The 25,795-nt window shown below is 44.9% G+C and overlaps 1 protein-coding gene across 2 annotated transcripts in view; it reads left to right on the forward strand.

The window, feature by feature from the left end:
- Positions 1–25,795, forward strand: part of tsc2 (TSC complex subunit 2) — an 86,553-nt gene that overhangs the window by 21,190 nt on the left and 39,568 nt on the right. For both annotated transcript variants that reach the window (XM_034187326.1, XM_034187324.1), the window contains exons 13-30: positions 460–563; positions 658–739; positions 834–989; positions 1,061–1,162; positions 2,443–2,565; positions 2,645–2,751; positions 2,845–3,001; positions 3,071–3,193; positions 6,785–6,919; positions 7,149–7,338; positions 7,442–7,535; positions 7,633–7,735; positions 7,810–7,904; positions 15,843–15,983; positions 23,974–24,135; positions 24,235–24,393; positions 24,501–24,613; positions 24,888–25,130. In XM_034187326.1, the coding sequence (XP_034043217.1) occupies positions 460–563; positions 658–739; positions 834–989; positions 1,061–1,162; positions 2,443–2,565; positions 2,645–2,751; positions 2,845–3,001; positions 3,071–3,193; positions 6,785–6,919; positions 7,149–7,338; positions 7,442–7,535; positions 7,633–7,735; positions 7,810–7,904; positions 15,843–15,983; positions 23,974–24,135; positions 24,235–24,393; positions 24,501–24,613; positions 24,888–25,130 (2,389 nt within the window). The remainder of the gene's footprint in view (positions 1–459; positions 564–657; positions 740–833; positions 990–1,060; positions 1,163–2,442; positions 2,566–2,644; positions 2,752–2,844; positions 3,002–3,070; positions 3,194–6,784; positions 6,920–7,148; positions 7,339–7,441; positions 7,536–7,632; positions 7,736–7,809; positions 7,905–15,842; positions 15,984–23,973; positions 24,136–24,234; positions 24,394–24,500; positions 24,614–24,887; positions 25,131–25,795) is intronic.

The following is a 25,795-nucleotide window of genomic DNA, read 5'->3' on the forward strand; positions in this document are numbered from 1 at the left end:
TTTCATCAGGCTGTGATGATGAATCAGACTGAAACGAACAGGTCAGATTTTAAACCTTATATTTACTCCGTGTCTGCATGGAGACTGCAGCTTTCAGCCAGTCAGTGGACTTGTTTCAGCTTATGAGTAAAGTACAAGAAACGTGTGTCAACAGTTGTATAACTGACCTACAACTTATGTCCCGTGTACGTGGGATTTAAGATACACGCTGACATACGTCGAAAAATATTGTGCATGCCCAAAATTTTTCCTGGTACTCTGCATATTACAGTGTATATCAGCGAGCTTCAATGTGCTCTGAACTTATAAAAAAAAAACCCCTTCTGAGATGGACATCTGTGTTTTTAATAGGGTCGGCACACGCTGGCTGAATCGTTGAGGTGTGACAGGGTGTTAGTGTTGTTTGTACTTTCTTACTTTTTGCTGCGTTCTTTCTAATTTAAGTGTCGTGTTTGACAGAACGCATCAGTTCTGACCCTCATCTCGTACCGGGCACAGTCTATCCAGCCAGCCAGAGACGGCTGGATTCAGAGCCTCCTTCGCCTGATGGAGAAGTTTTTCAGGTAGGATGTAGACACACGGTGTGACGTCTCACCTCGCGCTGCGTCTTCATTGCCACCCTCCTGACTCCATTTGTTGTCATTCTAACCCTGACAGGAACGAGACTCGTAGCGTGATCAGGATCAAAGTACTTCATATCCTGTCCTTTGTCCTCAGCACCAACCGACAGCTGTACGAGGTCCGTGAGCTCGCACGCAGAAACCACCAGTAGCCCATTTAAGATTTTCAGCACTTCTCAGTGTATTCTTAGGTGTGATTTGTGTTTTCTTCAGGATGAGCTCATAGAAATGGTGGTGATCCCTCAGCTCAGTGTGATAGCCGAAGATCGGGACCCGGCGGTCAGAAAGCAGGCCACGCAGCTGTTAGTGGACCTCGCAGAAGGCTGCAACACACATCACTTCAACAGTCTGCTGGACATCATCGAGCGGGTACGGTCCGGCTCCCCCCACTTCTTATTCTTCGTGTTCAAGACCAGGTCAATGCACTGTGTGTCCTCTAGGTGGCCAGTCGCTCTCTGGAGGTGTCTGACAGAGAGGCCACGGCAGAGACGTCTGTGGAGGATATCAGGACTGCTGTTTTGGGTCTGTTGGAAATCCTGCAGGTACACATGGTGATGTTTCACTCATAAGTGACGTTAAGGACTCCGTCTTGATGGTGGGCACATAAAGACGTGTTGCACATGCTTTAGTTATTGTTGCTGTCTAGAAGGTGTATAAACTGAGTTCAGAGCTGTGTAGGTTTGTCATCTTCATTAGTTATGGGCCAAACAAGATCAGTCAGTGTCACCTGTCACTCACTTTAAAGTGGAGAGCACAGGGTGCACCAGGTGTCCGGCACGGTCAGCCCTGCTCAGACGGCATAAGGGTGCGCCCGTGGCTGAGGAGTGAAGGCTTGTACCACGTGCTGCAGTTTGCAGCGTTCCCGTCTTCACTGTGTGTCTCCGTCTCTCTGACTCTGTGTTTACTGTCTCTCTCTACTGTCTGTCATAAAATGCCAAAAAATAAATCAAAGAAAGATTGATGTGTCAGGAGCACAGCAGTCATGGTTCTGTATGAGCTTCAGTTTCTTGTGTTTTTGCTGCAGTAGAAGCAAATCATTAAACTGCTTCAGTTTTCTTTGAGTGAGACAGACACACGGTACTGTGAGTGTCTCTGACTTATTTGCAGTGACTTCTGGCATTCCTCAGGGTTGTGTTCTGGCTCCTACTCTGTTCAGTACTTGCATGGACTGGGTGTTGTTGGGTTGTGGAAACCAGAGGCTTAATTTCCTTTGTTGGCAAGGAAAGGTTTACTTGGCAGTTCCATGCTGGTATGTCACAGAAGTCGCAGCTTCCTTGTAGGCACCTGTTGTAAAAACCTGTGACTTCCCTGACAAAAGCAAGGAACAGCTGCACTGACCCTGACTTTGCAGATGATGCTGTGAAATGACTGGATACTCTGATTCAGCACTTGAGAAGCTGAGTGAGGTCTCAAGTGTCTGGGTTTGGTACAGTTCTGGATCAGGACTGTGATGACTGGCGTTTTGCTATAACATCACACTCTGACGTCATGGTGCCGCCATGCAAGGAGCTCAGTTGAACAGCAGGAGCAACTTGGACATTAAGAACCTTGCTCAAGGACCCCTTAGTGACAGTAATGAGAGTGGTGTCTTCACGTCTGGTTTGAGATTGAACCTGAGACTCTGTGGTCATATGCTCACATCCCCAAGCTGACGAAACGGGCTTCGGACAAGCTACAGGTTTGGAATGGGGCTTGTTGGCGAGCCAGTTGCTCGGAACGGTCTCCGGTTTGTTTGTATTGCTCCCACGTTGCCAGGTCTGTTGCCCTCAGTTTGTTTACTTGTAATGGTTCCTTTCTTCTGTGGTGATGTCATTGCTGGCAGAGTAAGCTTTACAGTCTTCCAGCGACTCACGCCAGTCGTGTTTACGAGCTGCTCGTCAGCCACCTCCAGCTTCACTACAAGAACAAATACTCGTCTGCTGCAGCCTCCAGTATCAGACTGCAGGTGAGGACTAGACTGTCCCTACGGCCTCTCTTCTCTCTCTTCCTCCTTCCTGTCAGCTCATTTTGCATCTGCACTTCAGGTCTTTGACTTCTTCCTGATGATGCGAGCAGACTCTCTCCACCGTCTCGGGGTCCCCAACAAAGACGGGGTCCTGAGGTTCAGCCCATATTGTCACTGTGATGCAGGGTGAGGACACGGCCTTCATCTCTGTTCAGTTACGATACTTCAGCCAAGCTAACAGTTCTTTGTTGAACACTGACGTGTTTTGTGTTGCTGCAGGGAGCCAGAGAAAAGAGTCTGTGAAAAGAAGTCAGCAGGCTCAACATCGCCTCCTGCTGGCAGCCCCGCTGCTCCTCCTGCCTCCGCGGGCCTGATTCGGTCGGCCTGCCTGCCCTACACGCTGGCGTTCAGCGTGCTGCTGCAGTGCCTGAAGCTAGTGAGTACACAGAGACCAGATTACGGAGGCCGTGCTCGACCCAGTGTGGTGACGGCAGTGTGTTTGTAGGAAACAGACTGGAAGGTTCTGAAGCTGGTCCTCGATAAACTGCCGTGGATGCTCCAGTATAAAGTGCTGCTACTGACCTCATCGTGCAGTTTGGACCAGCTGTGTTCTGTTCTCTGCTGCATGGTACTGTTTAGGCACACACACACAGACACACACACACACACGGACCTTTGTTCATTCATTATAGAGGCTGTTCTGTAATGTTTGGCATAATGTGGTCACGGGGTGGAGGGGGTCCATGTTCCTTTGACTGATGATCTCTTTTCTGTATGTTTGTTCACATAGTAGAGAAGCTTGAATCTTTGACTGGACTGGGTTGCTTGACGTGAGGACGTTTCGCTTCAAATGACAGAAGCTTCCTCAGCTAAAATTCTTGCTCTGGTAGTCTGACTTCTGTCTTGACTCTTGTAGAGAAGAATAAACCAGAAGCCAACAAAAGCTGGAGTTTTTAACCTAACCAGACCCCTCCTACCGAGAGGCCGACTGCTATAGGCTAGTGACTAAACAATAGCTCTAATTAGCACCTATTGTGCTCTAGTTAGCACTCTCCTAATGATGGGATGGAAGCCTCCCCTGATGGCTCCCTTGACGACTCTCCTGATGACGTGAATGACTCATTACTACCATGAACAAAAGACTGAAACTGCTTTGACCTGAGTACCCCATTGTAAATAGCCTCTTGTTTAAAGGTTGCTTAGTCTCACCTATGTAGTGTTCATTACAGTTTTCCTGACATCTGATAGAATACACTACATTGCTCTGTTTGTAACTAGGGATCCTGTCCTTAGGGTGAACTAATTTCTGTCTCAAGGTGTTAACCGGTTTAAAGTAAACTGGGATTTTGTGCTGTCTGTATCCTCTGTAGTTTTTCCCCTACTCCTGCTAAATAAGGGAGAGATACTCCTCTTCTTCTTGTCTCCGTCTCCTGTCTCTCTGGTCTCTTTGTTTTCTGGGACTTCTGCACTTTGTCCAGGGACCATCGTGGGTACCCACATACTGTGAGGGCTTTCTGTACAAGTTGTTGTTCTTTAGTCCTTCCCTCTGCAGTTGTGAGCACCCGTAGGGCTCTGTGTTGAAGAGTCCTGATCACCCCGAGCTTGTGTTCAAGGGGGTGGTTTGAGCCAAAGAGCAGATATTGATCAGTGTGAGTGGGTTTTCTGTAAACCTCTGTCTGGAGCTGCCTGTTCTCTCCAGTCATTACATCACAGTCCAAGAAGGCTAAATGGTTGTTTCTGGCATCCTCACGTGTGAACTTGATATTGGAATCCACCGAATTGATGTGTTCTGTAAAGTCCTCGACCTCCTGTTGCTTGATTTTAACCCATGTGTCATTGACATATCTGAACCAGTGACTGGGAGAGATGCCCGTGAACGACGTCAAGGCTGTCTTCTCCACTCGCTCCATGTACAAATTGGCCACAATGGGGGATACCGGAGACCCCATCGCACAACCATGGATCTGCCTGTAGTAATTCCCCCTAAACAGGAAATACGTGGTGTTAAGACAGATCTCCAAGAGTTGGCAGATGTGGTCTGGTGTGAGTTTGGTCCTTTCAGGTAGAGACACATCCTCCAGCAGTCTCTGCCTCACAGCTGTGACGGCCTCAGTGGTGGGGATGCAGGTGAACAATGAAGTCACATCAAATGACACCATAGTTTCATCTGCCTCCAGCTGCAGGTCCTTGATCTTTTTCATAAAATCTTGTGTGTTCTCCACATGGTGGTCTGAGTTACCCACTAGAGGAGCCAAAATCCACTTGAGGTGCTTGGCCAAATTGTATGTGATGGAATCTGTGCTACATACAATAGGCCTGAGTGGCACGTCCTGTTTGTGGAATTTGGGCAGTCCATAGATGCATGGAGTGGTGTCCCCCGGGTACAGTCTGTAGTATGTCTGCCTGTCGATGAGTCCCTCTTTCTCCAGGTTTTGGAGGTAGCTAATGATTTTCTTCTTATAGCCGCTCGTGGGGTCTCTCTTCAGACGTTCGTATGTGTTGGAGTCACTGAGCAAGTTGTTGATCTTGGCCTCATAGTCCGATGTGTTCAGGACCACCGTGCATCTGCCTTTATCCGCTGGCAGGATAAGGATGCTTTGGTCCTTCTGCAGTGCTGACAAAGCTTTCCATTCTTCTCCTGTGATGTTGGACGGAGGAGGCTTAGCACTGTTCAGCACTGCTGTGACTCTTAGTTGGAGGCCCCCAGCTTCTGACTCTGACAAACTGTTATGTTTAATGGCTGACTCTACTGCAGTGATGTAATCTACTGTCGGTATATGTTTAGGGGTCACTGAGAAATTTAGTCCTTTGGTGAGCACATCCTTTTCTGTCTGTGTAAGAACCCTGTCGGACAGATTCTTTACCCAGTCTTCCCTGTTGTCACTAATTTGTCTGGGTGTATCTTTATAACTACTCCCACTGAAAGTACGCCTTTTCTGCACTAAAAGGTTGTCAAACTTCCTGATTTGCCGCTCCTTACTTTTTAAATGCTCAGCCATTTGAATTTTAACTATGAACTTTGTGATCTTATTATGGGCCTCTTCCCCCACTAAGGTTTCTAACCTTTTGTTAAGACTATCAAGATTATTTTGGAGGTCTAATATTTTAAAATGAAGCCTTCTAATTCTAAGACCCAAAATCCTCCTAAGGTAACTGTGCTGGATCTTTTCTGCTGTGTGACCTGCTTCTAGTGCCTTTTGCTTCATGCATTTGGGAATAACATTGTTTTGTTTGCATCTTAGGTTAAATCTTAAGTGGTTTCTAAAGTTAGCTATCTTTTTAGCAGTCTTTTCCAGCTTACGTACCAGTGCCAGGGCATCATGCCCACAGTTGGTCCCAATGTTTCTATGTATTTAGCAGGAGTAGGGGAAAACTACAGAGGATCTTCAGACAGCACAAAATCCCAGTTTACTTTAAACCAGTTAACACCTTGAGACAGAAATTAGTTCACCCTAAGGACAGGATCCCTAGTTACAAACAGAGCAATGTAGTGTATTCTATCAGATGTCAGGAAAACTATAATGAACACTACACAGGTGAGACTAAGCAACCTTTAAACAAGAGGCTATACCAGCACCGCAGAGAGGTTGCCAGTGGACCTCAGTCTGCAGTTCATCTCCACCTTAAAGACACTAACCACACGTTTGAGGACAAGGAAGTTAAAATCTTAGCCAGAGAGAAGAAATGGTTTGAGAGAGGGGTCAAGGAAGCATTCTTTGTAAAACAGTTGAAACCCAGCCTTAACCGGGGGGCGGGTCTCCAGACACGATTTGTCCCCTGTTTACAATGGGGTACTCAGGTCAAAGCAGTTTCAGTCTTTTGTTCATGGTAATGAGTCATTCACGTCATCAGGAGAGTCGTCAAGGGAGCCATCAGGGGAGGCTTCCATCCCATCATTAGGAGGGTGCTAACTAGAGCACAATAGGTGCTAATTAGAGCTATTGTTTAGTCACTAGCCTATAGCAGTCTGCCTCTCGGTAGGAGGGGTCTGGTTAGGTTAAAAACTCCAGCTTTTGTTGGCTTCTGGTTTATTCTTCTCTACAAGAGTCAAGACAGAAGTCAGACTACCAGAGCAAGAATTTTAGCTGAGGAAGCGTCTGTCATTTGAAGCGAAACGTCCTCACGTCAAGCAACCCAGTCCAGTCGAAGCTTCAAGCTTCTCTACTATGGAAACCACCTGGACAACTGAGAGCCTACACAGAAACGTTTGTTCATGTAGGTGACAGATCGTCTTGTACCGGAGCGTTTAAGGAAAGCCCCCGATGGTTTTTCACGCACTGATGTCCAGCTGGCGGTGGTTCCCGTCCTCACAGCTATCACCTCCTACCACAGCGACCTGGATCAGTCGAGACAGGTGAGAACTTGTCTGAGTGTCTTCTGCAAGTCTACAATGTGCTCAGCAGCCATGGATCACTTTTACTTCTCCACCCAAGGCCCGGACCCATTTTTCCAGCTGGCTGGTTCCTCCTTTCAGCCCGAGCAGAGGAAGCGGGAACCGGGCTGGACAGAGACCCAGACACCACAAACACGTTGCTTGTTATCACGCTTGTGTGTTTTTTTTTTTCTTCTTCTTCTTTTGGCAGCGTGAACTTGTTCAGTGCCTGGAGACGGGCCTCATTTGTCGCTGTGCTAAACAATGTGTGGTCGCCTTGACGATGTGCACCGTGGAGATGCCCGACATCATGATCAAGCTCCTTCCTGCTCTTATCGTCAAGCTCACTCACATCTCGGCCACTGTTGCTATGGCGTCCCCTATGCTTGAGTTCCTGTCCAGTGAGTACCAAAAAACCTTCCACAGTCCCTCTGCTGATTGTTCAGGAACTTTTTCTCAGCTCACTGCGGTACTAACCGGTGTTTGGTGTCTTTTGACTGACAGCTCTGGTGCGTCTCCCTCATCTCTACGCAAACTTTGTAGCTGAGCAGTATGTCAGCGTGTTCGCCATCTCACTGCCGTACACCAACCCCTCAAAGTGATTACACACTCTCTCTCTCTCTCACACACACACTCTCACTCTCTCTCACTCACACACACTGTGTGACCCGGACGTTTTCTGCCGTTTCCGCCAGGTTCAACCAGTACATCGTGTCCCTCGCCCACCATGTGATTGCCATGTGGTTCATCCGCTGTCGGCTGCCCTTCCGTAAAGACTTTGTTCAGTACATCACGAAGGTCTGTGCCAGTCTTTCATTTCTTTTGTGCGTTTTCTGGCCTCTTAGCATTTATCTGCGTCTTGTTGTCTTCAGGGTTTACGGTCCAACGCCCTGCTTCCGTTTGATGATGGACACGAGCAGAGTTCGTTTCGGGCTCGGAGCACCAGCCTGAACGAAAGGCCCAGGAGGTAAAGCACACGTGCACACTGACTGCCGCTACTCGCTAAGAGGGCTGCAGAAATGTTACTATGGCATCATTGTTGCCATGGTGACAGTTAAACAAACGGTTCAGAATTTCTGCTTTATGTTTTTGTAGTTGTCAGTGAATGTGATGACATCATTTTCCTTGTGTTTGTAAAAGACAAGCTGTCATCTGACGTGTGTGTGTCTGTGCTGCATGTGGTGTTTGTTGAGTGTGACTCCATTGGAGAGGTGGGTGATTGATTGATTTTGGTCATAGGTTGCATGTACGTGTTCATGTGTTTTTGTCAGTGTGTCCACAGCCTGCAGCTTCAAGTACACACACACACGCACACACACACACACACGTCTGAAATGTAAGTAAGTCCTTTGGGGCGCCACAGCACACCCCACGTGGATCTGCATGTTGATTTGGCTGCAACTCCACATAACACGGAGGACCGGCAGCCCTGGAACTGGGAACCTTCTGCCCTGGGAACGAGTGCACTTAACCACTCGGTCGCTTCATGCCTGAAGTTTTTGAGAAGATATTTTAACAAGATGGCGCCGGTGTGTGTGTGTGTGTTGTTGCTACTTGGCTCGCCTCAGTTTTTTGCAAATGCCGTGGAGTGCGATCTGGCTGGCTGGTGAAGCTGAAACCCTTGCTGGTGCTTTCTCCTGATGGTGGTCCTCTTCTCTTCCACGGGAGTACAGAGACTGTTTTCGTTGGTATGTCTCCCGACGCGCACTCATTCCAGTCGGCGCTTGGCTGGTGCCCATTATTGGACTCCGGGAGGATCTCTGTGCTTGCTGCTTTTCTTTCCAGGGTTTAGGCGGCGTGTCCCCGGCTAACTTCAGGCCGCTGAGCTGGGCACCTTGGGCGGCTAACCTGGCAACGGCTACTACCAGGTGCGCACTCGTCAATGCATGATCTGTGGTGAACAAGACTTATATTCTGCAAGATTTCTTCACATCGCACTGTTTGGATATACTGTTTTTAACGGAGACTTGGATCAATCAGATGGTGGTTAAAGTTACTACCTCCTGACTGCTTTTATAGTGGTAGTGTGCTTTAGGTAGTGGTCGTGGTGGAGGTACAGCGATGAACTGTATTTATCACAAAGTGATACTGGAGTGGTCCTTCTCCTCGTTTGAGCTGCCACAGTCTATCCCAGTGCTGTGTGCTGTCATATACAGACCAAATGGTAAATGGACTGCATTTATATAGCACTTTTCCATCTGCATCAGACGCTCAAAGCACTTTACAATTATGCCTCACATTCACCCTGATGTCAGGGTGCTGCCATACAAGGCGCTCACTACACACCGGGAGCAATAGGGGATTAAGGACCTTGCCCAAGGGCCCTTAGTGATTTTCCAGTCAGGCGGGATTTGAACCCAGGATCTTCTGGTCTCAAGCCTTAACCTTAGCCTCACCTTAACCACTAGACCATCACCTCCCAAATACAACAAAGACTTCATAGAGGACTTCTCTCACTTTGTTGCTTCGATGGTGACACGTTATGACAAGATTTTAATCGTCGGGGATTTTAATGTACATGTCTGTTGTCCATCTCTGGCCAGAGAGTTTTTGGACTTGACTGCAGTATTCAGTTTGACGCAACATGTCACTGGCAGCACACAAGTACACGGACACACGCTGGACATTATTTTATCTCTTTGCTTTTCTGTCCAAAATGCTGTTATTGGTGACGCTGTGTTCTCTGACCACAGCCCCATCATGTTTGATTTTAGTCTGGACATTGACATGACGATGCCTGTCGTGCGTCACGGGCGTGTTATTAAGCCTGACACCGCTGCTGCTTTTATTCCTTTTTTATGTGCATTTGAGCAGAATTTGTTAGATTCTGCTGCATGTGGCACAGAACAGATGATGAACTCTTTTATTTCCACTTGCTCTGAGATTTAGGATGTTGTTGCTCCCTGTAAAGTCATGCGTTCTAAGCTTAAGCAAGAACCGTGGCTTAATGACATCATGTGCGCAGCTCGGCGTGCCTGTCGGAGGGCAGAGCACAGGTGGAAACAAGACCGTTTGGAGGTTTCAAACCAGATTCTTAAAGAGAGCTGGAATAATTATCAGAGGGTGGTTAAAGCTGAAAAAAATAATAATTTTTCAGAATTGATTTTAAACAATCTTGGCAGGCCATGTATTCTTTTTAAAACATTTGATTCTGTTTTTAATCCCAGTCCGTCCACTTTACTGGAAATCACAAGTGAAACGTGAAACATTTCTCCACTTTTTTATTGATAAGGTTGATGCCATTAGGGCCAATATGTCACCGTCCCTGATGTGTCATTGTGTAGCAAATCAGTGCTCGTGTGTTTTTAGTAACTTTCAGCCTGTGTCAGTGACTGTGCTGACAGGAATAGTTAGGAACCTAAAACCCTCTTCCTGTCCCACTGACCCGGTCCCCCCCCTCACTTTTTTAAGGAGGTTTGGGACACCATTGGCTCTTTTGTCAGAGAAATTATTAATAGTAGTGTATCTTGTGGAATTGTGCCTTTTAAAGGTTTTTAATGATCTCCTTTTAACAACTGATTCTGGCAGTTCAGCCATTTTAGTGTTTTCAGACCTCACTGCAGCTTTTGACACAGTTCACCACGCAATTCTTTTAGATCGCCTGAGAGACAGTGTGGGTGTCAGGGGGACTGTTCTGGAGTGGTTTAGGTCCTACCTGTCGGAGAGGTCGTTCTCCGTCAGGCTGGGGGACTCCATCTCATCTTCAGCCCCTCTTCATTGTGGAGTCCCCCAGGGTTCTATCCTGGGACCCATCCTCTTTGCTCTGTATCTCCTCCACTCAGAGAGATTTTTAAAAAACATGATGTGGCCTACCATTTTTATGCTCATTGTCAAATCTACATGCCTATCGCTAAGAACAGCCTCTGTCCCCTGACACCCCTACTCGACTGTCAGTGTGACATCAGGGCTTGGTTGTCACAGAATGTTGTAAAATTTTCTGAGGGCAAGACAGAGGTTATGTTGTTTGGAAGTACTCTCGTTGACTTGGGACCTCTCAAGGATTTTGTACGTCCCAAGGTCACCAGCCTTGGCGTCACTATAGACAGCGATTTTAAACTTGACAAACAAATTAATGGTGTTTTGAAATTGTGCTTTTATCATCTTCGTCTTTTATCAAAGGTAAAACCATTTTATCTTTTAACCTTTTTGAACAAGTTGTGCACTCTTTTTTTTTTTTTTTCAACTCGTCTGGACTACTGTAACGCACTTTACTTCAGCATCAGCCAACGAGCTCTTTACCATCTGCAGTTAGTCCAGAACTTTGCAGTGCGACTTTTAACAGGGGCCTGGAAACGCGATCACATAACCCCAATTTTTCCATCTTTGCACTGGCTTCCTGTTAATTTTAGAATCAATTTTAATATTTTATTGTTTGTTTTTAGAGCTTTGAATGGAGTGGCCCCTCAATACATCACTGACCTCCTTCTCCAAACTTGCTCTCCAGCATGTTCTCTGAGGTCTGAGGGCCATTTCCAGCTTATGGTGCCTAAGACGAGACTTAAAACCAGGGGGGACAGGGCGTCCTCTGTGGCTGGTCCCAGACTCTGGAATTCTCTGCCCCTCCTCGTCCGAACAGCCCCCACAGTGGAGTGTTTTAAGTCTCGTCTGAAGACCCACTTTTATTCTGTGGTTTTTAACACTGAGTTGTGAGGTCCTCTGTTTTATTGTTTGGTTTTTACTGTTTTATCCAGGTTGATGTTATTGGCTTTATCTTTTGTATGCTGTTTTTATTTATGCTGATTTTATTACTTTTTTTTATCTTTGCTTGTTTTATTTTTTTTATTGTTATTTGACTTATTTTTAATTTATTTTATTAGATTTTATCTATGTCAATTCTATGTGCAACACTTTGGAAATGTCTTTTTTGTTAAATGTGCTGTATAAATAAAGTGGATAGGATTGAAGTGTACCGTAAATAACAGTAATAATAAATGCTTGTTGTTGTTATTATTATTTACTACACAAGCTAATTTTTCCTTATCAAATGATCTGTTTTTTTTTTTTTAATCTGTAAAATGTCATGAACGGTTAGAAATAGTCTATTTGACTTTTCTACAGCCCAGGATATCTTAATCATGATTTAGCCGTGTTGTAGTCACTCTGCCTGTGGTGTTTAATTAGTCACAGTGTCGTTGGTGGTCGTGTTTCAGCGGTAACTTTGTCTGCTACCTCGTCATTAGTCCAAGTGCAGGAGAGATGATCGACGCCCCTCAGACCCGCCCAGCTGCTGGCTCAGATTTGACCACACGCTGAAACATCCATTTTTGGCGTGTTAACACTCACAAGCTGTTCTTTCTTAAAGAACATGTCGCACGTCATTTAACATCCCAATTAGCAACACAACATCAAAGTACTCATGATTGTAAAGGCCCCCTGACACTTGCACGCACGTCATCATGACGATCCCACCCGCTGTGTTCCCAGCTGGATGCTGTGGTTTGTTCCACCGGCTGCTGAGCACTGAATGCTGGATGCTGCGCATATACAATAATTATTTCATAGTGGATTAATCATTTTCACTGCAAGTTGGCTGCAGAAAACAGCTCTAATCGCTTCCTGAATCATACAGGACCGCTCCAGCCGGAGCTGTTCACACGCACCAAACGAGCTGAAGAAAGCATTTGGAGCCATCTAAAAAGGTAATTATTTGTCATGTTTATATTGTCATGGCTTGGTAAAACAGTTGTATGTTCTTTCCTTCTTGTGTGCAGCTGTTAAAGTATGTGTGACAGATTTAACATTTTATTATAATCGTTCAGATGAGCTGCGCTCTGATGTGATCCACTGACGCAACCACTCGTTGTGTTCACTTCTTCTTTACTCCACTTGATGAGCTGCACGTCGTGTTGGCGAGCAGATCGTGCCATGTTGCACGATATTTATGCGTGAAAGATTTTTTTTTTTTTGAACATTTCAAAATTCTCTTTGCGCAATTGTACACACCGGTGCCGCTCTTGCATTCAGTCTGCACCTGTTAAAGATGAGTTACTCTCCTGCACGACATAGATCATGCAAGTGCATGCATTAAAGTCATGCAAGTGTCAGTGGGCCTTAAGTCTCTCCACATACATGTGCTAATAATTATTGGTCTCTGATGTATTTTATTGCTAATAATGCCTCTCACTCCGAGTGTTAGCAGGTGCATTTCTGGAAAATGTCTTAGTTGGCATTTCTCGGCGTGTGTACATTTTAGTAAAAAGAGAAACATCCTGTGCTACGTCGAATAATGAAGCTTCTGAGCTTTCATTATAAAGTTATGGCTCGTATTTACAGAGGATATACAGACAGGAGACGACACACTTCACTCTGGAACTCTTCACGTTTTCAGAGTCTGTTGGATTTTGGATCCGAACGTGGTGATGCGCTGTTTGTGTCACAGAATGCTGTTTTACTGCCGCTGTGAACATGGATGTGGAATGTCTCCACAGTGTTGCTTTTAACAGGCTGCCTGGACACGCAGATGTGTTTCTTACATTGGAAAAAGTCAGAATATGTTATTTTCAGAAGATAATGGACTTTTGAAGAGCTGACAGCAGAGATGCAGTTGTACATTGTTCTCTGGCTGGCGTTCGCATGCACGATGCATGTGTGGGGCCTTCTTTGATGGTGTGGACTTTACATATTTAATCTGGGAAATCATTTTACAGCTGGGTGAGTGGCCTGTTCAGTTTTTTATTTTACTTTGAGTCTGTCGGAATTTGCATCTGGTTGTGTGTGCAACAGCACACTGTTTTAACGGGCACCTCTCAGCTGTTTTACTGCTGCTGTAAATATGAATGTGGAATATCTCCCCAACATGGTTTTTCAAAGGCTGCCTGATCACACAGATGTATTTTTTAGATTTTTCACAGTTCTATTCATGACAACACTTATAAGCGTGCACAAAGCTGAGCCTCAAGCAGAGACTGTTTTTAACAGGCTGTGTTTAAAACTAATGGCTGTGCAGGTGCACTAAATCTTCTCAGGGCTGTTGCTTTTATTGTGACTGCATCAAAATAAACAGTTATCACTTAACACGACATTACACTTACGTAAACTTTGGAATTAATCTGTGGTTCAGTTTTTAACGTTAGCAGCGACGTTCCATTCAAGCACATGCTGGGATGCTTCTAATAGTCACGTCACCTCTACTGGAAGCACACGAGTACTCACGAGTACTTTGTTTTCGGAAGTCTCCGTAGTGGTTTGCTGTAAATGCTGTATACTTTGAAACTGGTCACGGAAGTGCACAGAGTAATCCCGGTGGATCATTGGAAGGTCACTAACAGACTAAATCTAAATTCTGATTTTGGTGCGACGTGTCCTTTTAGTAATGATATTTCAAAAGCTGCAATGCTGAAAGAAAAGGTTTAGTCAGTTCAGATGTTGAGTTTACCATCATGTCAGAGTCCAGATGAAACAGCAGGAGTGGTTGCCAAGTGGTTAGTGTGCTTGGTTTCAGTGCAGAAGGTTCCTGGTTCAAACCCCACCCTACTACATTTCTCCATGTAATGTGGAGTTGCGTCAGGAAGGGCATCTGGTGTAAAACGTGTACCAATTCAACATATAGATCCACCCGGGATCTGCTGTGGTGATCCTGCGTGAAAACAAGGGAGCAGCTGAAGGGTCTTTCAGAGTCCAGATGGAAGTGAGAATGATCGCTGCTTGGTCTTGTAAATGTGGCATTTTGGACCTGATCGCTGTCGTAGCGTGATTAATGTTCCCTCATAACGCAAGAACATTTGAGCTCCTTTGTGAAATAAATGATGTTTCTTTTGATCCTCCTGTTGGCAGTAAAACACAAAAACTGCTGACGAGGAACATGAACTGACACTGCTTTCATTCTTGGTCTGTGAGGGGCCAAATGATTATTTTATTTTAGAACAGCTACATGGTTTGTTGTGCCACTTTGGATGAGTCTCTTATTCCAATAACCCAAAGATTATTATTGTTTACTTTGAAATAAATAAAAACTAAAAACATGTTTGTAGATTTGATGGACTGCTGCATTTTTATTCAAACCCCAAATCAGAAAAAGTTGGGACAGTGTGGAAAAAGCAAATTTAAAAACAAACCCCTGCGGTGGTTCTCACATTTATTTGGAGACGGCATGAACCCAAAATATTTCTTTTTTTGTTTTATGGTCAGCTTGGTTTATTTGTTAATAATCTTATTAATATTCTTGCATTTCATACTTGAGACACATTCCCAAACAAAGTTTGGACATGGAATTTAGAGCAAATAATGAGGTTTAAGATAAATACAAATCATATATATATTTTAGTTTTTAATAAATATATTTATTTTTATGTGTACATTTTGCACTTTTTCTGATATGAGGTAGTAAACCAAAAGGTCTTTGGTTATTCCATGTGGTCACTGTGTCACTTTTCTGCAGCAGTCGGTCTGAACGGTTTCTGTGATCTGAGTTTCTTATTGGTTTCTTTGGGAATTAAATGTTTATTTGTTTGTTTTTGGCCTTTTGTCGGTCACGTGGACGTGTCTTGATGGGTGCTTGCTCCATCCTGTTCTTTTGTAGCCACTGTGTGAGATAATGGTTGTGTGTGTGTGTGTGTGAACCCTCTGACGGCTCTTTTTTTCTCTTCAGTAGCTTCACGTGTTGACGTTGCTCTGTGTTCCTGTAACCTGATGTTTGTTGCTGTTAATTTTTGACTTTTTTTTTTTTTTTTATCTTTCTACTCTTCATTTGTCCCATGACCCCGCCTCCCGCTATTGGCTGCTGTGTGGTTGTGGTTTTTGTTTTGCGGGGGGGGGTTCAAATGGTCCTGGATCCTTCCAACATTCCTGCTGGCCATGTGACCTCTGCCCTTTGACCTTTGTGGCCCTGCCTTCTGCACCTTCCCTGTGGTGTGCGTGCTGCACCCGCCATAATACCACCGCCCTGCACCCTTTCATCGCCTCCCAGTCTGCGGGCAACCAAAGTGTCGAAGGCAGCAGCAGCGGTGGCCAATAGCAGCAGCTCTCCAGTTAAAGAGCTGAGGGACCTGTCGGCCATGGACGCGTTCCGCTCCCGCAGCATCAGTGTCTCCGAGCACGCTGTCCGCAGGTTAGACCAGCTCCCTCTGGGTAACGCCACAAAAACAGTGACGCAAACACTCCTGCTTCGTCTGTGGGCCGTCGTGGGCGCTGGGGGTCATTTGGAGGTCTTGTGGGGGTCATGTGGGCGCTGGGGGGTCATGTGGGGGTCACGTGGGCGCTGGGGGTCGTGCACGCAGGAAGGTTTGTGTTGCTGCTGTTCTTATTTTTGGCTGCAATCACTCATATTTGGTTTTGAATCATTTGCATCTTGCATGCAGACGACCTCAGGAAACCTCTTGAGCTGTTTCTCTGGTTAACTGTCTTTATTTTGCTTTGCTGTTGTTTTTCTGGCTGTGTTTGTAATAATGATCTGTTCAGAGCACGTCTGGCTGAAGTGATATGATCTTTTCCTAATTGAATACCATTTTTTTCCCACTTTGTAGCTTCTAAAAGTCAGAAAATAATCTTTTGATTTGAGTCTGATTGTCTGCTGCTGATTATACAAATCTCTCAGTATGCAGAATCTGGAATGAAGATTATTCTCTTCACCACACACACACACACACGATGTTGGATCTCACTGCAGTTGTCACGTGACCTCAGTGCCCCTGTTTGTCACTGTCTAAATGTAGTAAATTTAGCACGTTTCCTGTTTAACTCTGAGAAAACTGAAAAACAAACACAATGATGTATTGTTGAATTCAGTTTAGTTTAGTATTTTTTATAGTTATTTGTGACTATGGTTCAACATCAGAGAACAACTCATCAAAATGTTAATTTCCAGAAGGCACATTTCTTCCTCCTCTAGTGGAGCAGATAAGTATGACCTTTGGCCAGAATTGTTCACTTGATCATACAAGCATCAGATTTGGCATGAATGTTCTTCATAAATCAGTGTTTGAGAAAAAAGTGCTGGCCACATGAAAATCCAATATGGTGGCCAGGTAGGGGTCAATGAATAATTACACAGGGGTCAAAACTTAAAAATGCTCCAATCATATTGAAAAGTATAACACATTATTTGTCTGATCATAACGATTCCAAAAAGGTATAGTTTGGACTATCTATGACTGAATGTTATGGAGTTATGAGGTAAAAACAGCAAAAATGGTGACAAAAGTCCATTTCAGTTTGTACAGGGGTCAAAAGTTAAAGCTGCTCCAATTTTTGTAAAATGTGATGCAAATTATTGGTTGAGTTAGTAGGGGTTTAAAAAGGAATAGTTTGCACCATGTGTCATGCTTAGTTATCATGTTACAGGGTAACATATGTCACATGTCATAGAATCCAATGGACACCAGTCGACACTGTTTGACATTTACTCATTTACTCTTTCTTGCTTGCCTCTACTGGTGGTTGGCTCTCACTGCGGTATTGTATCACTTCCTGTTCCGGAGCACAGTGGTGTTTTGCTGTATCTGTTAGCTGTTTAATCTGCGCAGTTAGATTGATCTAGTTAACTAGATAACGATTTGTTTCACAGTGTAATCTTTACGTGCCTTAACTAAAGTACTCCTTCTGTTGAATCACCTCTAAATTATTTACACATTATTCTCTTTGTGTGTTTTAGGAATCCGCTAGCTTAGTGCAGCTACTAGCTCTTAGCCGGTTTAGCATGGCGGCTTCTCCTGTCTCTCCCACACTTTTCTGCTCTGGGTGTGAAATGTTTAGTTATTCCTCGGCCTCCTTTAGCAGTAATGGTACTTGTAATAAGTGTAGCTTATTCGTAGCTTTGGAGGCCAGGCTGGGCGAATTGGAGACTCGGCTCCGCACCTTGGAAAATTCTACAGCTAGCCAGGCCCCTGTAGTCGGTGCGGACCAAGGTAGCTTAGCCGCCGTTAGTTCCCTTCCAGCAGATCCCGAGCAGCCGGGAAAGCAGGCCGACTGGGTGACTGTGAGGAGGAAGCGTAGTCCTAAACAGAAGCCCGCTGTACACCGCCAACCCGTTCACATTTCTAACCGTTTTTCCCCACTCGGCGACACACCCACCGAGGATCAAACTCTGGTTATTGGTGACTCTGTTTTGAGAAATGTGAAGTTAGCGACACCAGCAACCATAGTCAATTGTCTTCCGGGGGCCAGAGCAGGCAACATTGAAGGAAATTTGAAACTGCTGGCTAAGGCTAAGCGTAAATTTGGTAAGATTGTAATTCACGTCGGCAGTAATGACACCCGGTTACGCCAATCGGAGGTCACTAAAATTAACATTGAATCGGTGTGTAACTTTGCAAAAACAATGTCGGACTCTGTCGTTTTCTCTGGGCCCCTCCACAATCGGACCGGAAGTGACATGTTTAGCCGCATGTTCTCCTTGAATTGCTGGCTGTCTGAGTGGTGTCCAAAAAATGAGGTGGGCTTCATAGATAATTGGCAAAGCTTCTGGGGAAAACCTGGTCTTGTTAGGAGAGACGGCATCCATCCCACTTTGGATGGAGCAGCTCTCATTTCTAGAAATCTGGCCAATTTTCTTAAATCCTCCAAACCGTGACTATCCAGGGTTGGGACCAGGAAGCAGAGTTGTAGTCTTACACACCTCTCTGCAGCTTCTCTCCCCCTGCCATCCCCTCATTACCCCATCCCCGTAGAGACGGTGCCTGCTCCCAGACCACCAATAACCAGCAAAAATCTATTTAAGCATAAAAATTCAAAAAGAAAAAATAATATAGCACCTTCAACTGCACCACAGACTAAAACAGTTAAATGTGGTCTATTAAACATTAGGTCTCTCTCTTCTAAGTCCCTGTTGGTAAATGATATAATAATTGATCAACATATTGATTTATTTTGCCTTACAGAAACCTGGTTACAGCAGGATGAATATGTTAGTTTAAATGAGTCAACACCCCCGAGTCACACTAACTGCCAGAGCGCTCGTAGCACGGGCCGAGGCGGAGGATTAGCAGCAATCTTCCATTCCAGCTTATTAATTAATCAAAAACCCAGACAGAGCTTTAATTCATTTGAAAGCTTGACTCTTAGTCTTGTCCATCCAAATTGGAAGTCCCCAAAACCAGTTTTATTTGTTATTATCTATCGTCCACCTGGTCATTACTGTGAGTTTCTCTGTGAATTTTCAGACCTTTTGTCTGACTTAGTGCTTAGCTCAGATAAGATAATTATAGTGGGCGATTTTAACATCCACACAGATGCTGAGAATGACAGCCTCAACACTGCATTTAATCTATTATTAGACTCAATTGGCTTTGCTCAAAATGTAAATGAGTCCACCCACCACTTTAATCATATCTTAGATCTTGTTCTGACTTATGGTATGGAAATAGAAGACTTAACAGTATTCCCTGAAAACTCCCTTCTGTCTTATCATTTCTTAATAACATTTACATTTACTCTGATGGACTACCCAGCAGTGGGGAATAAGTTTCATTACAGTAGAAGTCTTTCTGAAAGCGCTGTAACTAGGTTTAAGGATATGATTCCTTCTTTATGTTCTCCAATGCCATATACCAACACAGTGCAGAGTAGCTACCTAAACTCTGTGAGTGAGATAGAGTATCTCGTCAATAGTTTTACATCCTCATTGAAGACAACTTTGGATGCTGTAGCTCCTCTTAAAAATTGAGAGCCTTAAATCAGAAGTGCCTGACTCCGTGGTATAACTCACAAACTCGCAGCTTAAAGCAGATAACCCATAAGCTGGAGAGGAAATGGCATCTCACTAATTTAGAAGATATACATTTAGCCTGGAAAAAGAGTCTGTTGCTCTATAAAAAAGCCCTCCGTAAAGCTAGGACATCTTACTACTCATCACTAATTGAAGAAAATAAGAACAACCCCAGGTTTCTCTTCAGCACTGTAGCCAGGCTGACAAAGAGTCAGAGCTCTATTGAGCCGAGTATTCCTTTAACTTTAACTAGTACTGACTTCATGACTTTCTTTGCTATAAAATTTTAACTATTAGAGAAAAAATTACTCATAACCATCCCAAAGACATATCGTTATCTTTGGCTGCTTTCAGTGATGCCGGTATTTGGTTAGACTCTTTCTCTCCGATTGTTCTGTCTGAGTTATTTTCATTAGTTACTTCCTCCAAACCATCAACATGTCTATTAGACCCCATTCCTACCAGGCTGCTCAAGGAAGCCCTACCATTAATTAATGCTACGATCTTAAATATGATCAGTCTGTCTTTATTAGTTGGCTTTGTACCACAGGCTTTTAAGGTGGCAGTAATTAAACCATTACTTAAAAAGGCATCACTTGACCCAGCTATCTTAGCTAATTATAGGCCAATCTCCAACCTTCCTTTTCTCTCAAAAATTCTTGAAAGGGTAGTTGTAAAACAGCTAACTGATCATCTGCAGAGGAATGGTCTATTTGAAGAGTTTCAGTCAGGTTTTAGAATTCATCATAGTACAGAAACAGCATTAGTGAAGGTTACAAATGATCTTCTTATGGCCTCGGACAGTGGACTCATCTCTGTGCTTGTTCTGTTAGACCTCACTGCTGCTTTTGATACTGTTGACCATAAAATTTTATTACAGAGATTAGAGCATGCCATAGGTATTAAAGGCACTGCGCTGCGGTGGTTTGAATCATATTTATCTAATAGATTACAATTTGTTCATGTAAATGGGGAATCTTCTTCACAGACTAAGGTTAATTATAGAGTTCCACAAGGTTCTGTCCTAGGACCAATTTTATTCACTTTATACATGTTTCCCTTAGGCAGTATTATTAGACGGTATTGCTTAAATTTTCATTGTTACGCAGATGATACCTAGCTTTATCTATCCATGAAGCCAGAGGACACACACCAATTAGTTAAACTGCAGGATTGTCTTACAGACATAAAGACATGGATGACCTCTAATTTCCTGCTTTTAAACTCAGATAAAACTGACGTTATTGTACTTGGCCCCACAAATCTTATTATTATCAGGTTGTCCTAAACGTTCCCTGAAAAGCCTTCAGTTAATTCAAAATGCTGCAGCTAGAGTACTGACAGGGACTAGGAGAGAGCATATCTCACCCATATTGGCCTCTCTTCATTGGCTTCCTGTTAATTCTAGAATAGAATTTAAAACTACTTGTAGTTCCTAGGGTTTGTAAGAGTAGAATGGGAGGCAGAGCCTTCAGCTTTCAGACTCCTCTCCTCTGGAACCAGCTCCCAATTCGGATCAGGGAGACAGACACCCTCTCTACTTTTGCCTTACAATATAAAGCGCCTTGGGGCAACTGTTTGTTGTGATTTGGCGCTATATAAATAAAATTGATTTGATTTGATTTGATACTCTGCAAACCAAGAATTCAACACAGTCAAAACTGTTCCATTTATTAATCCTATTAGTTCAACCAATATTTTGCACCACTTTCTACCAAAATTGGAGCAACTTTAACTTTTGACTCCTGTACAAACTGACACTGACCTTTGTCACCATTTTTGCTGTTTTTACCTCATAACTCCATAACATTCAGTCATAGATAGTCCAAACAATACCTTTTTGGAATCTTTGTGATCAGACACATAATGTGGTGTCACTTTCAATATGATTGGAGCATTTTTAAATTTTGACCCCCTGTCATTCTTCATTGACCCCTACCTGGCCGTCATATTGGATTTTCACGTGGCCAGCACTTTTTTCTCAAACACTGATTTATGAAGAATCTTCATGCCAAATCAGGTGCTTGTATCGCCGTGTGAAGGATTGTTTCAGTTATCTGCTGCACTACTCTGTGAGTCCTAACAGCTGCAGTGTCGATTCCTTCAACCTGCTCTGAACTCTAAACGTTCCTTCAACCAGCTGGTTTTGTGCTTCTTGAAGTGGAGGCTGAACCCTTCAGACACCGTGATCATGGTTTGAGTAACACTTCACACGAGTTAATCAGGACGGGCAGACGGATCCCTAAGCATCAGCCACAACTGGTTTCCTTAAAGGTGTTGAATTGAGTCAATGCTGAAGCTTCACGATGCTGTTCCTCTGGTTTCTTGGTCATGGTGTCTGGAGAACTTTGGTCAGCAGTGGTAAGTGAAGAGGATTTGCTCACATCCTGGGACTTGGTCTGAGTCTGACCGCACGTGATGCAGATTTAAAGAGGCTCAGTTCCACAACCCTGACACTTCCATTTATACATTCCAAGGTTCTTTCATCATTTTTTCCTGTTGTTTCTTTCATGTCTGTTGGAATATGGTGGATCCATGAATCCTGACCAGGCTCAGACTGGGGGCATCACATGTTGGATTTGAAACCACCATTATCAAGTCTGGGAGCGTGTGCTGGTACTGTGCTTCACTGCATTCACGGCACCACAGAACCATCTTGGATCCTGGATGGCAACCGCTCAGGCAGACAGCTGGTCCATCATCACATCTCTAAAGTAACCATCTGGCTGCCCCAGCCAGGTGAAATGTGGGCATGTCCTTGACCTTCTCCATCTCCTGGGGCCCTCGACACTCAGGCTCTTGTGTGCTGGATCATGTCCAGAGAAACCCACCACATGGACAAAATGTCACTGCTGACGCTTCCTCACAGTGCAGGTGATCGTCACCTCAGTCTCCCTCAGTAACCGTTCATTTGACAAGTTACGTTTTATTGATTTCTTTTTTTTTTGGTCCTTCATTTATATGGCGCCAAATCACAACAAAGTTGCCTTAAAGTGCTTCACACAGTAACGTCTAACCTTACTAACCCCCAGAGCAAGAACACAGGCGACAGTGGTAAGAAAAAGCTCCCTCTGATGATTTGAGGAAGAAACCTCAAGCAGACCAGACTCACAGGGGTGACCCTCTGCTGGGACCATGATACAGACACAATTTACAAAACAATTTGCAAAACGAATATACAGGAAATGTTGCTGGTGCACAGGACAGGAGGGTCCTTCCTGTCATACTGTCTGGTTGACAGACTTGGACTCTAACCAGTGACCTGAGTTGATGACTGGATGTCTTTGGTCCCAGGTGTCTATTGCTGGAATGACTTTGTGTCCAATGAACGGTTACTTAGAGAGACTCAGATGAGGAGGATCACTGACACTGTGAGGGAACATCAGACACCACATTTAATCCATGTGGGAACATAATCCAGGACACAAACTAAAATCCTGGGGAAAAAAGGTGTAAGATCATCAGTTTAGGGCAGGGGTGGGCAACGAGGGCCGAGACACTGCACGTTTTCCTTGCAACCGATCACATTAGCAGGTGTTTTGCTGATGAGCTTCTCCCTTGAACATAAACACCTGCTCATTAATGAAATCACCTGCTGAGGTGACTGGTGGCAAGGAAAACCTGCAGTGTCTTGGCCCTTCATGGCACATGATTGCCCACCCCTGATTTAGGGGGTCAGTGTTTCAAACTAGAGTTTGCTCCATCAGGGAGATCGTTGGTGCACGAACGCAGAAGCTGTGAGATGACGTTGTAGACCGTTTGTCTCATTCTGCATGCAGCATAGTTGTGTGATGTCCCACCTGATGGTGCACTCACCTGTGCACGGTGAGAATGAACATCAAGAGTCTGGTACACATTTTAATCCAGTCTTCAAATCCGGTTCCGTAATCAGGCTCTGTGTTTGGCTGCTGAACCCGACCAGGCAGTGTCTGCACTCTGCCGTGTGGTGTTTGTTTGTTACGGTTTATTTGTTTTTTGGGAGGAGCTAGCTTTGAGTCTTCCTGCATCCTGCTGCTCCAACCACTGACCTTGTGGAGCGTTTTCACCCCGGACGCAGATTCATTTTCAACAGGAGCAACACAGATTTAACCTCTGACCCCTGGCCTTTGGTCTGTCCGGTGCTTTGAGTGACGCTGTGAATCGCTGATTGACGCTGAGACAGACGAGTCCTTGCTGTCCAGCTCAGACCATGCCCCAGTACAGGTCTGTATTTAAGACACTCACAAACGTCTGCATGAGATTTAAATCGGCTTCGGTGTCTTGATGCACTCTGGATGACGGCCGGAATACGTCACCATGCCTGCGCTGACTGGATGTGCACCAAGCCGACGGTGCTAAATGTGTGCGCACCGTGCGCATTAATCTGTGCAGTTTTTTTGTGCGTTTCCTCGTGTAGGATACAAACCTCAACCACCACCTGCAGTCTGGGTTCAGCTGATGAAAACGCTGTGACTCAGGCAGACGAGGGTCTGAAGACCGTCCACCTGGAGCTGACCGAGACCTGCCTCGACATGATGGCCCGATATGTTTTTTCCAACTTCTCCGCTCTGCCTAAACGGTTGGTACATTTTATTTAATTCTTTGTTTTCTGCCTTCCACATCACAGAAATTCAGATGCTGCAGAAACTGAGAGTTTGACTTGGGACTGTTCTTTCAGGTCTCCTATCGCAGACTTCCTGTTGGCTGGGGGTCGCAGTATGACGTGGCTGGTGGGCAATAAGCTGGTGACTATAACAACCAGCGGAGGGGTCCGAACACAAGCCCTGCTGAGTCTGGATGTAGCTGAACGCCTGGGAGGAGGCGGTGAAATGACCAGGTGAACCCAAAACTTAAAATCAGGAAAACCGACGAAAAGCTCTGTGTGCGTGTGTGCGTGCGTGCGTGCATGCGTGTGCGTTTTTTAAATTCTTTCAGTTTCTATAGGTCCGATCCTTCGCTTCACATCCGGATCACCAAAGAGGCTCCTGCCAAACTGGAGTCACAGTCCAGCCAGCAGCTGAGCCGAGCCACACGGATTCGAGTCAGATCAATGTCGGGTACGTTGGACGAGGGTGCACTCAGTGGTTTTGGGGCTTAAACATATGGACCCAGTCGGCTCAAACCTCAGGTCAGGAATGTGGAAAGTACTTAACACCAGCACAAAGCCAACCTGAATCCTAAACCTGATAGATCAGTAAACAATTTAAATTAAAGTTCAGCAAAAGGACTGGATCTGGACCTACCTGTCCTGAGATGAGCTGAAGCTGCTGTGAAGGAATGAAGGTGCTAAATAATGTGGAGGATGATCTTCTTGTGTCATTTGTCTGGCAGGTGGTGACGCTCTGCGTGCTGGACCAACTCAGAGTCTCAGTCCCCTGGTGTCCCCCTCTGAGGGGGAGTTAACAGCTCCACTCTCCCCTTCTTCTGGCCCCACCCTGGATGGCCTGGGTTCCTCTTCCCCTTCTGTGGCTTCATCCTCTGTTGTGCCTCCTCTCAAAGACAACCCCAGTCTGGCTGAGTTTGTGCCGATGCTCACGCAGGGCTGGGCCGAGATCTTCATACGAAGACCATCTGGTATGTCTGCATTCCAAACCAGATCTACAGAGCCCCTGTCCAAATCCTAATGGCTGTAACTTAATTTCTAAAAACGGGGGTCTTTTCTCAAAGTGGGTCAAAGTTAAAACGGTCCTGTCTGAAATAGCCGCAGACTAAGTGGACCAGATGTAAGATCCAGTATGGACCCAGAAAGATGGCGAACCCAAAACCGCTGATGGCTATGATCAAAAAGCGCAAAGACGTTTGACAGGATTCTGATTAAATGCTCTCCACCTATGTGTCCACAGGAGGATGCTCACAGTCACCAAAATATGATCATCAAATAACATTGTACATATGTGTTGCTGCCTGCCAGCGTCTCGTCCCCATCCCAAGAGGAACGCCAGAGTTCCACTCACCCAGTACAGGTCATTTTTATTGATACCGTCCAGGGTCATAAAACTCGTCACGTGTGGAACTGTGCACCAAGTTGGCTTCATCATCAGACCCATTCAGAGCTAAAACATGGTTTCACATGGTAACATTCATGTGTAGAGGAGAGCTACCCGTGATCACGCTGTTACCTCATGGGTACGAAGCTCATCATGAGATGAGATGAGATTTATTGTCATTGACTATTATAATTCATTATTATCAGGTTGTCCTAAAAGTTCCCTGAAAAGCCTTCAGTTAATTCAAAATGC

Source organism: Thalassophryne amazonica, chromosome 15 (genome assembly GCF_902500255.1).
Source record: "Thalassophryne amazonica chromosome 15, fThaAma1.1, whole genome shotgun sequence".
Lineage (NCBI taxonomy): Eukaryota > Metazoa > Chordata > Actinopteri > Batrachoidiformes > Batrachoididae > Thalassophryne > Thalassophryne amazonica.